This window comes from Macrotis lagotis, chromosome X (genome assembly GCF_037893015.1).
Source record: "Macrotis lagotis isolate mMagLag1 chromosome X, bilby.v1.9.chrom.fasta, whole genome shotgun sequence".
Classification (NCBI taxonomy): domain Eukaryota; kingdom Metazoa; phylum Chordata; class Mammalia; order Peramelemorphia; family Peramelidae; genus Macrotis; species Macrotis lagotis.
The window spans coordinates 382,923,802-382,936,877 of NC_133666.1; the positions used below are offsets into that span (position 1 = coordinate 382,923,802).

Below are 13,076 nucleotides of genomic sequence, written 5' to 3' on the forward strand. Positions count from 1 at the left end.
AGTTGGTTTAAAAAAAAGATAAATATTAAGCCTTTTATGCTTTTTAAAAATCAACTTCACATGAATAAGATAGGGAAGATGTCACTAGATAATTTGCTTGGAAAAGATCTGGGAATTTTAGTGGACTACAAACTCAATATGAACCAACAGGAATACGTGGCAGTTAAAACACTAATGAGATTCAAGGTCCTCATGTAAAGATGGAAGGGTCCTTCTGATTCAGGGAAATGATGTTGAGAATTATGAAGGTAGCAGAAACAAAATTTGTAATCTTTTAAAGCTGTTAAAATCAGAGAATCTTGCTAAGGGTATGGAAAGGTCTTTGCTCTTGAGATGTAAATTGACTACCACTGTTTAATGTAAAATTTGTATACTGATTTCCCAAGTTTTCAATCCTCTATCTGAATCTGGTGATGTAAAGGGGAAGGGAATTCCCCTTTTGTCCTCCCTGCCCAGATAAGGGGCAAGGGTATAAAATCTGAGTTGGACCTCTGCCTGGGATGACTCTCTCTCTCTCTCTCTCTCTCTCTCTCTGGTCCAGTCAACTCTGCTTGACTGTTCCTCTTCTCTGTCTCCCTTTACCTATCTCCCTCTCTCATTCTCACTCTCGATCAGGCAACCACACTTAACCTTTTGTTGTCTTAAGTAGTTGCTGACCCTTCCTGGAGGCAAAGTTTTTTTAACCTGCTTACTCTGTTAGAAAAATCCTAAGCAGTTTTAACATTCCCAGAGAGTGTGTGAATCTCTTCACCTTTTTAGTGGCCCCCAAATTCCTATGCTTATCTGGTGACCCCAGATCTCAGTGGCTACACTTTGAAACCAATGATTCCAAATCAGATTGAAGTGAGAGATGTGTAGGGCACAGAAGATGACAGTACCTTTGGATTCTGCTCTACTCAGAACATATATGCTAATTTCTAGGTGCTATATTTAAAGCAGAACATGGTGAGCATATAGATAAGTCATCCGGATAGTAAAAGGGCTTCAGATCATGCCATATGTAGATGGTGGAAGAAACTAGTAATGTTTAGACTGAAGAATAGAAGACTTGGAGGGACACGTTGACAATGCTTGAACAGGTCAAATACAGAAAAGGGACTAGATTTGTTCTCTTCTGCTTTACAGAGAAAGTTGTTGGAAACTGGAGAAAAATTTTAGCTCAATGTAAGGAACATGAGTGTAACAATTAGATATGTTCAAATGTAGAATGGATTATCTCACAAGGCAGCAGATTTCCTTTCCAGTTGACTTCTGGGACTAGTTGTAGAATTCTTATTCACGTATGAGTTGGATTCTACGGCCTTTGAGGCCACTTTCAATTCTGAATCTGTGCATTTTTTCATAAATTTAATGTGAAATAAAGCAATTAGCATGTAATGCTGTATTATAAAAGCAAAGTCCCTTCTTGTCATTAAGAATCAACAATTTGGGGGATGGAGCCAAGATGGCAGTGTGAAGGCAGCATTTCCCAGAAACTCCTTCCCCAATAAACTCCAGAAGCCATCAAATGATGACTCTAGCCAAAATTTAGAGGGGCAGAACCCACAGAAAGATTGAGTGATACATTTTCCCAGTCCAAGATAACTTAGAAGTTGCACAGGAAAGGTGTGTTTCAGCAGGATCAGGGATTGGAAAAAAGCCCTGCTGCAGCTCAGCATAGCCAAGCCCAGCCCAGCCCAGGGATCACTGGGAACAGCTTGAAAGGATGGTGAGAGAACTCTGCTATACCAGAATGAGTGAGAAGTGAGGAGCACGAGCCACAGAACCTGCAGCTAGAATCAGGCAAACCAGCCTGCACCTCCAGAGCACAGCCCACGGATAGTAAGGGGGTCAGGGGAGACTGCAGAAATCTCTCTGCTCTCCTTGGGGAAGGACTCTGCTGTTTACCCAGACTCAGATCCAGGGTGCAGTTTGGCCTCCCATACTAAGATAGCAGGGCTTCTCCTCACAGCTCCAGGACAGAGGGGAGTGCCTGTAGTCATCTACATATTAAAGCACAGACAAGAGAACATAAGACCTTGGAGGAGTAAAGGTCCCAGTGGGGTGTCCCAAAAAACTCCCCAAAGCAGGTATCCCAATAGCACTCAAAAACTCAGGAGGCACCCCAAAACCAGGCACAGGCTGGAGAAATGAGTAAACAGAGGAAAAAAGAGGAACACCATTGAGAAATTCTTTGTCTATGATCCCCAAAAGGGTAAAATTCTCAATATGAAGATGAGGAAGTACAAATTCCTGCATCTAAAGATTCCAAGAAAAATGGAAGTTGGGCTCAGGCTTTGACAGAGCTCAAAAAAGATTTTGAAAATCAAGTAAGGAAGATAGAAGAAAAATTGGGAAAAGAAATGAGAAAGATGCAGGAAAATCACGAAAAAGAAGTCAGCAGTTTAGTCAAGGAGATACAAAAAAAAATGCTGATGAAAATAACATGTTAAAAACCAGCATAGGTCAAATAGATAAAACAGTTCAAAAAGGTACTGAGGAGAAGAATGCTTTAAAAAGCACAACTGACCAGGAAAAGGAGATAAGAAAACAAATCCCTCAGATATAGAATGGAGCTAAAGGAAGCTGATGACTTTATGAGAAGTCAAGACACAATACTTCAACACCAAAAGAATGAAAAATTAGAAGAAAATGTGAAACATCTCATTGAAAAAACAATTGACCTGGAAAACAGATTCAGGAAAGATAATTTAAAAATTATTGAGATACCTGAAAGTCAAGATCAGGAAAAGAGCCTTGACTTCATTTTTAAAAGAAATCCTACAGGAAATCAGTACTCTGTATGTATCAATAATCAATCAAAACTCTATCAAAAGTTAAATTGTTTTTACTAAAACATGTATTGGCTGTATGGGCTCTCGATGCCTCTTACCTCACATTGACACAATAGGTATATTATATGGGAAAGTATGCTCCAGATATTTGTTGCTACTGTTCTGACTGTGCCATTTTAATAACTGCTTTTGCTTTGGGCTAATTGTGTCCTTTGGCTAACTACAAACAAGGTATAGGCTCAAGAGCTACAGTTTTAAGATAAAGACCTCCAAAGTATCTTGAACTCAGATTTGTCATCTGAATATCTGAACAGCCTCTAGGGGCCCAACCTCTACTCTTGAGGAGATATCATCAAAAGGGCACTACCCTTAGATCAATTTTCTACCTACTGTAGAAGTAATCTTTCTCTCTTTATTAAAACTTCAACTTGAATCCATCTCCCTCACCTAACCCAGTTATATAGAGAGAAAATGGCATATCATTCCTTGCATTTAAGTGTTAGTTGATAGGACTTTAGTATTGTTTTGGACAAGGCTTGAGCATTCATTAAAAATGCAACTTTAAACACATATAAATATTCTGCAAAAACATATAAATATCTTTGATTTGACTGGCAATGAGACTTGATATTTTTAAATAATGAGAGAAAGCAATTTTTAAAAATTATGGTACATGCATAATAACAACATCCAGTTCTCTGGTCTAGTTTAACCTCATCAAGAAAAACATGTAAATTTATGCTAATATCACTTCTTTCCTTCAGCTTAGGATATGCAGGATCTTGATTCAAGAAAAACAAAGCTCTATCAAGATGCTTTCATGTTTCTTGTGTCTTTCAAGAAGACTGATCAATCCTGTGCCAATGAGACTATTTTTTAGGGTTTTTTTTTGCAAGGCAAATGTGGTTAAGTGCCTTGCCCAAGGTCATACAGGTAGGCAATTTTTTTATTATTTTTTTATTTTTTTAGGTTTTTGCAAGGCAAATGGGGTTAAGTGGCTTGCTCAAGGCCACACAGCTAGGTAATTATTAAGTGTCTGAGACCGGATTTGAACCCAGGTACTCCTGACTCCAAGGCCGGTGCTTTATCCACTATGCCACCTAGCCGCCCCCACAGGTAGGTAATTAAGTGTCTGAGGCTGGATTTGAACTCAGGTACTCCTGACTCATCATCTAGCCGCCCCTCAATGAGACTATTTTGCTATTAAATGACAAACAATTCTGCTGACTCTTCCAGGGTCTGGACTATTTAAAAGTTACTTTTCCAAAAGAATACCCCAAAGTTTTGGAAGAATGCTCCCAAGTCTATTTGCCAAATGTATGGAAATGAAGACTAAAAGGATTTGTAGATTATTTATGGCTAGAAAAGTGAATTTAAAGGTATGAAAAATGAAATAATACTAATGTAGTTATTCCAGTTCATTTTATTTAATATATATTTAAGTAATGAGTCAAATGAAAGGAGTTCCTTAAAATCTCAGAGGGAACTCATGGAAGATTCAATCAAGCTGGATGGCTGAATTTTCCAGGCAGTCAATGATTTATCTTTTTCAGAATCAAATTTTAAACTTTTATTTGTACCATATGGATAAAGATCTTTGTAGTATATGAATTCTTTAATTTTTAAAAATTACTTTTATTTTGAATTAGAAAATCATCAAAAAATAATCAAGAACCCAGAAAATAATCATTAAATCGGTATCCATCTTTAAAGGCCAGAAAAGACTGTTCTTAAAACCAAGAGTCTGTTACCTATAGCTTATTGTAAAAGAAGTATATACTAAATTTAATATGACAGCACCAACATACTTTATTTCCAAAACAAAAGATAATCAATATCACTTAACCTTTTATTATTCACTTTGATTCATTATGAACATCAACATTCCGTGATGTGCTCTCAGGGTCTATTGGCATATATAGGATTATTTGTTCATTTGTTGAATTACCTCAGACTATTGGATTTTTTAAATCTTTATTTGGTTTTTATACTTTCCATTATTTTCAAGCTGTCATCTCTCAGTCAGTATTGCTAACATGCTTGTCATAAAGGTCTCTCTCCATTGTATCTAATTTGCTATTTGTAGTTTGCTATTCCCTTAGAAAAAAATGATGATATGGTTAGCATTTATAGTGTTTTAAGTTTTACAAAGTTCTATATAAATATTATCTCATTTTATCCTAACAAAATGGAAGATAGTGCTAGTATCATTCTCATTTTACAGAGAGGAAAGTGAGGCAGGTAGAAGTTAATTGACTTTTCCAGGAGTACACTGCTAATAAGTGTTTGAGACCAAATCATTGTTTATTATTGTGTGGAGTAAGCCCTTTTTTGTTCTTTTTTTTTTTGCAGGGCAAGGGAGTTAAGTGACTTGCCCAAGGTCACACAGTTAGTTAATTGCTAAGTTTCTGAGGCTGAATTTGAACTCATGTCCTCCTGACTCCGGTGCTCTATCCACTGCACCACCTGGCTGCCTGGTAAAATTAACTCTTTACTACACACATGACACTAAAACTAAGAAACATATCTGCAAAATGGCATCTAACAACTTATTTTCTTTATGGATAAAATGAATCCTGATTGAATTAAAGAAAATCTTGAGTTTTTGCTAACATGAATGTTCTAATATGAAGCATCCCCAAAACATTTGTTCCTATCCAGTACAAAAATGACCACAAATGTTTGGCAATAATTACCTTACCTTTTTGATGAGAGCTGTGTTGTTACTTGAATTGCTTCAAAAGCACACATCACAAGAACAAAAGGAATTAAAATCTGTTTAAAACACAAAGTAGGTCATACATCTTTAAGGCATTTGTTAAATAGTTCAAAACAAATACCATTTATGCTTATACAAACTTTTTTTTAATATCTCAATTCATCTTTGCAATGTACTACAGAACAGCAAACAGAAGAATAATCAAATGCTGCCAATGATGAAGTGGGTGGAAACCTATTTGAAATGGCTCACAGTATATTGACTACACTGATAAAAAAAACTTCATTACTTACTTATATGCAGCACAAAAGATAAAAGCATCATCCTGCATTTCTAATAAAAGCCTATCAAATGTCCTTGCTCTATTGAATTTACTAATGCAAATGTCTGAATTATGCCATCAGGAAGAAAATTATTAATGTACAATACAGTGCTCTCAAGAACTTCTAGGTTGAAAGAAAGGGAAAGGGAAAGGATGCCAACAATGGGAAGAGATTAACCAGGCAAATCAAACAAATTGGGTGGGGCAGTAAACTGGTAGAAAAGTTCCCTGATTTCTTTTTTTTTTGGTTGATATTTCTATGTTAGCTATGCTATGTATCTAAGCTATGTTTAAAGAACCCTTATTGATTATTCCCAAATAGAGAGCTGATAATGTAAAAGTAAATGGAAAGACAAAGATGAGAAATGGCTTCTAAGATTTCACAGCTATTAGTAACATTGTTCATAAGGACAAATTATTTTAAAAAAATATCAAAAAAGAAAAATAGTTCTTGTAGAGCAACTTTTCTCAAGTAACACTAAAGAAATATTATTTTCCAAATTATGTTGTTAGTGAACAACCGCAAAAAAGCAATAATAACAACTAGCATTTATATAACACTTTACAAATATGATCTCATTTAATTCTCCCAAGAACCCTGGGAAGCAGATGCTATTATTTCCATCTGACAGATTAGGAAACTGAAATCAACAGAGGTTATATGACTTTCACAGAATCACAGAGTACTTGAGGCTATATCTGAACTCTGGTCTTCCTGACTTCAAGTCCAGAGCTTTCTTCACTTGTACTCCCAAGCTGCCCAGGAGCTATTTGTACCAGATGTTTCCTGATCTCAACACTCTAACCAGCTCTCACCTCTGTCTTTGCTCAGGCAGTTCCACAAGCATGAAGGGCTCACCCTTCCTCCCCTTCACCTACTAAATGCCTACCTTCACACAAGGTTAATTCAAGTACCATCTTCTACATGGAGCCTTTGCTGATTCTATCCCAGTCCTCAATTAAGTGTTCTCTTTCCCAACAAATTACTTTATATTGATTAATGTGTCCCTGCTGTATCACCCGCCCCCCCCCAATCCTTTATATTCTAAGATTCTTGAGAGGTTATTTAATTTTTGTTTTATCCTCAACTCTTAATATAATGCTTAAACATTAGTAGGCACTCAATAAATGTTTTTGGAAATAAATTTAATTGCATTTGATTTTGAAGGTTTATTGTGCTGGCAATTTTTTTTAATTGCTAACAGTTTTTCCAAGATTTATTTATTTTTTAAGTAAAATAAGAACGTGCTTTTTAATTAAGATTGCTTTTTAATCAAGTTTTGTTTAATCAATAGGGAGTTAAGAAAAGTTTCAAGTTTTCCACAATAGAGACAGCATCTTTTTGAAATGTATCATAAAGTAATAAAAAGAGAATAAAAGTAGAATTTTAAGCAAACTGGAAAAAAGACACCTTCTGTAAATACGGATCTGAGTCAAGACTCAATAAATAATTACGTATCAATCAGGTTTATACAATAAGCCTTGCAGTTCCCGGGACCTAATTTCAGATAAACTAAGCAGTTAGACTAAAAAGTAATCATACAAAAAAGTATTCTGTAAATTGTAAAGGACCCATCAGATAAATGAATTACAAAAGAAATCCTTTAAGTCAATATAAACACTTCTAGAGTAGAAATCCTGAAGTTCTTGCAGTTATTTCAAGCAGATCCACTTATTAAAACTCTTAATGACTTTCATCAAGTTCCTGGACCTTTGATTCAACATTCCCAGAACAGGTATGGCTTCTTATAGATGCCCAACCCTAGGTGGGGACAAGGGGGGAAGGGAGAGGAAGGGAGAAATAAGGTCTGTCTTGACTTGCAGCTCATCACTGGGGGTACTTTGGAACTGGAGCTAGGTAAAATTCCTAAGAGTAGGATAATTACAAAGCTTCCTGGTGAATTTCTCTCACTTCTACAAAGAACCCCCAGTGCCTTATCTGAACGCTTTTAGTTCAATGGACTTGCACTGGAATGAGAGCCAACTCCATCATGGACAGAACCAATCTACTATACCAAGTTCAAATCATCTTACTAGGGATAGCTAAATGTCTGTGATTTCACAAAAGAGGACATAAATCAGGTCATTTTTTGGGTATATGTTCTCAAAAAGAAGGCATGATTTTGGACTAAGATATATTCCTGGGTTCCTGAATGAGTATCATTAGCAAGTATAATCACTAACCTTCCACATCATCAAGGATCCCATCATAAAGGGGCTAAACACAGTCAGGAAGCAATATACAGAAGAAGGATCAAAACTGAGGAAACACAAGAAGAAGAAAAAAAAGACTTATTGAAAGGTCCAGTGTATTTATAAATGGTGCATTCACTAAAATGCTAAAGGAATTCATCAAATGTTGTCATTCAAAATATGGGTATATTTAATGTTAAAGGAGGCTATTTGTTGATATTAATGTTATTAATAGATGATTGTAAAAGAATGCTATTGAATGGTATCTGCAACATTGATGCAAAGCAATATTAGTCAGGGCAATATGAATTTATGTAGGTACTAGAAACTGACTTCACAAAGTTTTTCTGAGACACTATTTCACAAAATTAAGGTAACAATTTTATGACTTTACATGTGATACATTAAAAAAACTAGTCAGACTAGTTTAATTTAGTTAGAATGACTTAGTATGATCCTATCATTTGGGTTTTTTGTCTAGATAAAGAGAAAGATTACCTGTTAATAGAAGCTATATTTCCAGTTCCAAAAAAGGCTGTCACTATGAAGAAAACCTGGACAGAGCTAAGGAAAGGATCAGATAAATCAGGAATAAGAGTACCCAACATCCCATCTTCAAAACTGGGGATAGGGTGTGGGGAGCAAGGTTTCTTAGACTCTTTCCTCTACATCATCTTTTATAATTTCTTTTATATCCAACTTCTCCGTTTTTATTTCCACTAACACTATTTTTATTGATATTGATATTTTATTTTTCCAATTACATGTTATGAAAGTTTTTCAACATTCATTCACTTGCACATTTATGTTACATAATTTCCCACCCTCCTTCCTACCATCCTTCCCTCCACAGCAGATGGCCTAGTGAACATAGTACACCTACATTTGTTTTTAATATGTTTGCATGTTAGTCATTTAGTATATGAGGAATTGGGACTAAGGAAAAAGAAATAAAACTATGGGACAGGAAGGAAAAACACAAGAGAAATTTTAAAAAGTGAACAGTGTTACATTCAGATTCTGTGGGATTTTTTTTTCCATTTGTATGTAGATGACTTTATCTATAACAGGTCTCCCAAGGTTGTCCTAACTTTCTGACCTGTTGAGAGGAATTGCATCCATGATAGTTGATCAACTCACAATGTTGTTGCTAATGTGTATAATATTCTCTTGTTTCTGTTCCTTTAGGTCTAGTATATCTGACTTTACTGGATCTTCATATTGTCCCCCTGAAGTCCTTCATTTTATCAGTGACTATCAAACTGAGGTTCAGAGGCATTCAGTTAATTCATGGTTACAAAATTAATGATAGAGGAAGAGGATAATAATAATAGCAATAATTACTAGCACATTACCAAGTGCTTTACATATGTTATGTCATTTAAGTTTAACTATTATCCTATTAGGTAGTTGTGAATATAAAGGAGATTTCAAATTTTTTAATTTGCAATCTGGTAAAGTCCAAAGACAACCCCCCGCCCTTTACAGAAGAATCTTTTGCCGTCTGCATTCAAAATGAAAAATACAAATTTTCAATCAGACAACAGTGAAAATAAAGATGTATTTCTTTCCCAACATAGTTCACAGATCTGAAATCCTTCCACAGATCCTAGAAAAGTGACAAGACTGAGCAATACAAAAGTGTCTTGCCCAGGTTATAAAGCAGGTTGCAACTGATGCAGGATTAGAACTCAGCTCCTTCTGACCCCAAATCATCACTCTGTCTTTTCCTTCAAGCCACTTCTCAAATTATCAAATATCAGAGTTGAAATTCAAACCAGGTCAACCTTCTGACTTTTCTGGGTAGAGAAAAAGGTACTAGTCCAGGATGTCAGAGGTCTGAATTCAAATACAGTTTCTACCATGAACCAGATGAGTTTTAATGGAAGCATCAAAACTTTTTAAGCCTGAGATTTCTGTTAAATTAAGGGGTTCATAGATGATCTTCACATAACCACTTGAGATCTATATTTGCAATTGATTATAGGATGTTCTTATCTGGATGTTAAACTGCATGTTCCTGAAACTCAAAACGTCTCAAATTGAGCTGCTTTTCCCTAAATCTGCTCTTCTTTTTTATCTGATAATTTATCTTTATGCTAGGACATATAATTCATTGAATTTTTTTTAGGCACTGAATTTTTCATGTTCAAAATCCTAGTGTTTCTTTTTATTTTTTATTCTTTTTTAAAGATTTTATTTATTTTGAGTTTTACAATTTCCCCTAATCTTATTTCCCTCCCCCACCCCCCACAGAAAGAAAACTGTCAGTCTTTACATTGTTTCCATGTTGTACATTGATCCAAATTGAGTGTGATGAGAGAGAAATCATATCCCTAAGGAAGAAACATAAAGTAAAAGAGATAACAAGATCAGACAATAAGATATCAGTTTTTTCTTTTTCTAAATTAAAGGAAATAGTCCTTGGACTTTGTTCAAACTCCACGGTTCTTTATAACCCAAAATTGTCCGATTGTTGCACTGATGGAATGAGCCAGTCCATCAAGGTTAATCATCGCCCCCATGTTGCTGTTAGGGTGTACAGTGTTTTTCTGGTTCTGCTCATCTCACTCAGCATCAGTTCATGCAAGTCCCTCCAGGCTTCCCTGAATTCCCATTCCTCCTGGTTTCTAATAGAACAATAGTGTTCCATGACATACATATACCACAGTTTGCTAAGCCATTCCCCAACTGAAGGACATTTACCCAATTTCCAATTCTTTTCCACCACAAACAGGGTTGCTATGAATATTTTTGCACAAGTAATGTTCTTATCCTTTTTCATTATTTTTTACTCTTAATTAGCTTTTATCCATTTATAAGGTCCAACAATGTCATACTCCCTACTCAGTAAACTCCAGAAGGTCCCTATCACTTCCAGGATCAAATACAAAATGCTCTTTTTGGCATTCAAAGTCCCATTATACAGCTTCCTCCAACACTTCTTATACTTTAGTTCCTATTAAATACTTTTTGACCCAGGGAACTGGTCTCCTGGCTATTTCAGAAATAAGACACTCCATTTCTCAGCTATGGGCATTCTCACTGGCTGTCCCCCATGATCTCCTCTTCACCTCTACCTCCTGGCTTCCCTGGCTTCCTTCACATCCTAACTTAAATTTCATTTTCACAAGAAGCCTTTTCCAATCCTCTTAATTCTAATGTCTTCTCCTTTTACTCATTTTCTATCATCCTGCACATTACTCGTGTGGACATATTTGTTTACTTGCTGTCTCCTCTGTTAGATTGTTAGCTCCTTGAAACAGGGACTGTTTTTTTCCCCTCTTTTTGTATCCCTATATCTGACACATAGTAAATAGTTAGAAAAATTTATTAACTGATCAATGTTATGTCTAAGTCCACTTCTACAATATCTTTTACACCCATCCTTTTGGCTTCCACTGCTCAGTCTATTTCTGTAGCCTTCACCTCTACTCCATGACAGTGGTGACTATGCTTTATTCAAATTTTGTGATCTGTATTAGTGAAGGAACACCAAAACTGAAAACATCATAGATGCTCAAAATATTTAAGTACAGCCTCATTTAACACTCCTTTCTCATTACAAGTGTTAAAGTAGAGGTAGGTTGACTCTTGTCAGAGAGGTGAGAGGACTCCCCTTAGAGATGCTGCCCTGTTAGTTTTCAGATACTGTACCAAGAAAATGCAGTTTCTAGCCCACTGGAAAGGCTTTGCATATGGATCCATACACTGGACTGTTGTATATTATCAGAGAGCTGTCCTTCTCTGGTCTGAAGCTCACCTCTGAGTGCAGTACCAGATTAGTAGTTTTGACCTCAGAAGTTCATTTTAAAACATCTTCTAAATTGTGGGAAGGTTGTGACCTAATTCAGTCAGGGGAGTATAATATGGATGAAATAACAGATCCTCAAAGTAAGAAGATGTAAAAGCAAGGACTATTTGTGCTGTTTTTCTTTGTATTCTCAGTGCTTGGCACAATGTCTGATATATAAGGAAAGGTTCCCAACCTGAGATCCATGGAAGGATTTCAGATCTGTGAACTACTTAGATAGGGGAAAAATACATCTTTATTTTCACTGATGTTTAATTGAAAATTTCTATTTCTTTCCATTTTGAATGCAGACAACAATACCTTCTTTGGTGGGGGGGGGGGAAGAAGGGAAAGATTTGTGGGCTTTATTAGACTGCAAAACAGATCCATGACATAAAAATTTGAGAATTCCCTGGTCTAAAATCTTTTTTAATTTTAAAACTTGCTAATTCTAAGATATCAGTTCATATAGTATGAAATATCAAAATAATGCTGTACTTGCCTAGATTATATGACCCAAGTATGATATGCCTTTCAAAACCCATTTTGCATAGGCCTTAACATGACCTAGAAAATATATTTAAAGGAGACCAATCATAATTATCAAACTAACACCCCTGAGGGTTGGGGGAAATAGTATTTGCAAACTCTTCTTTCAATTTACTTCCTAGATAGAAACACACAATTGTTTTTCCTCTTACTTGTTCCAGGAACCTATGGCTAATCATTTGGCTTTTCTATGGATAATATTAGCTATTAACTGAAGATGAGAAAATTGTACCATTATAACACCAAAGGCATAAGAAAAATTCTTAAGCTTAGACCAAATTCATTTTTACAGGATCATTGTGAATCACTTGTGAGAAAACAAGGAGTTATAGTTATTTAAGTCCACCTCTTTTTTTTTTTTTAAGACAGGTTAAAGTTTGGATCCAAAGATTTTGGAACAGTCTTTATGCTGTTTATTATTTTTCCAACTCAGCAAAGTGGTACAATTACTTTGAATGTTTATATTTTTTCCCCATGCTACCATCAAATGATAGTGAAAAATTAACAGAAAATTAAAAGATGTTAAAAAATAGAAATATATGACACTAATGAGTGGGAAGCTCCAGATGGGCAAATCTCAAAAGCTCTGCTAATCAACTAAATAATTCAAGTAAAATCCCAGTTGGAAAGACAACTGTCACAAGAGAAGTCAAATGTGGGACATAAAACACCTAGAGATTTATGGAATTGACTCTACTTTTTAGTATATAATATAATATTCTGCCA

At 35.5% G+C, this 13,076-nt stretch overlaps 1 protein-coding gene across 7 annotated transcripts in view; it reads right to left on the reverse strand.

Moving 5' to 3' along the window:
- PIGN (phosphatidylinositol glycan anchor biosynthesis class N) overlaps positions 1 to 13,076 on the reverse strand; it is a 214,839-nt gene that overhangs the window by 16,016 nt on the left and 185,747 nt on the right. For all 7 annotated transcript variants that reach the window (XR_012472589.1, XM_074207367.1, XM_074207368.1 and 4 more), the window contains 3 exons: positions 8,507 to 8,562; positions 8,000 to 8,075; positions 5,476 to 5,549 (listed from right to left, as the gene is read on the reverse strand). Coding sequence is in view for 6 of the 7 variants with exons in the window: in XM_074207367.1 (XP_074063468.1) it covers positions 5,476 to 5,549; positions 8,000 to 8,075; positions 8,507 to 8,562 (206 nt within the window). In the remaining variant the exon portion in view is untranslated. The remainder of the gene's footprint in view (positions 1 to 5,475; positions 5,550 to 7,999; positions 8,076 to 8,506; positions 8,563 to 13,076) is intronic.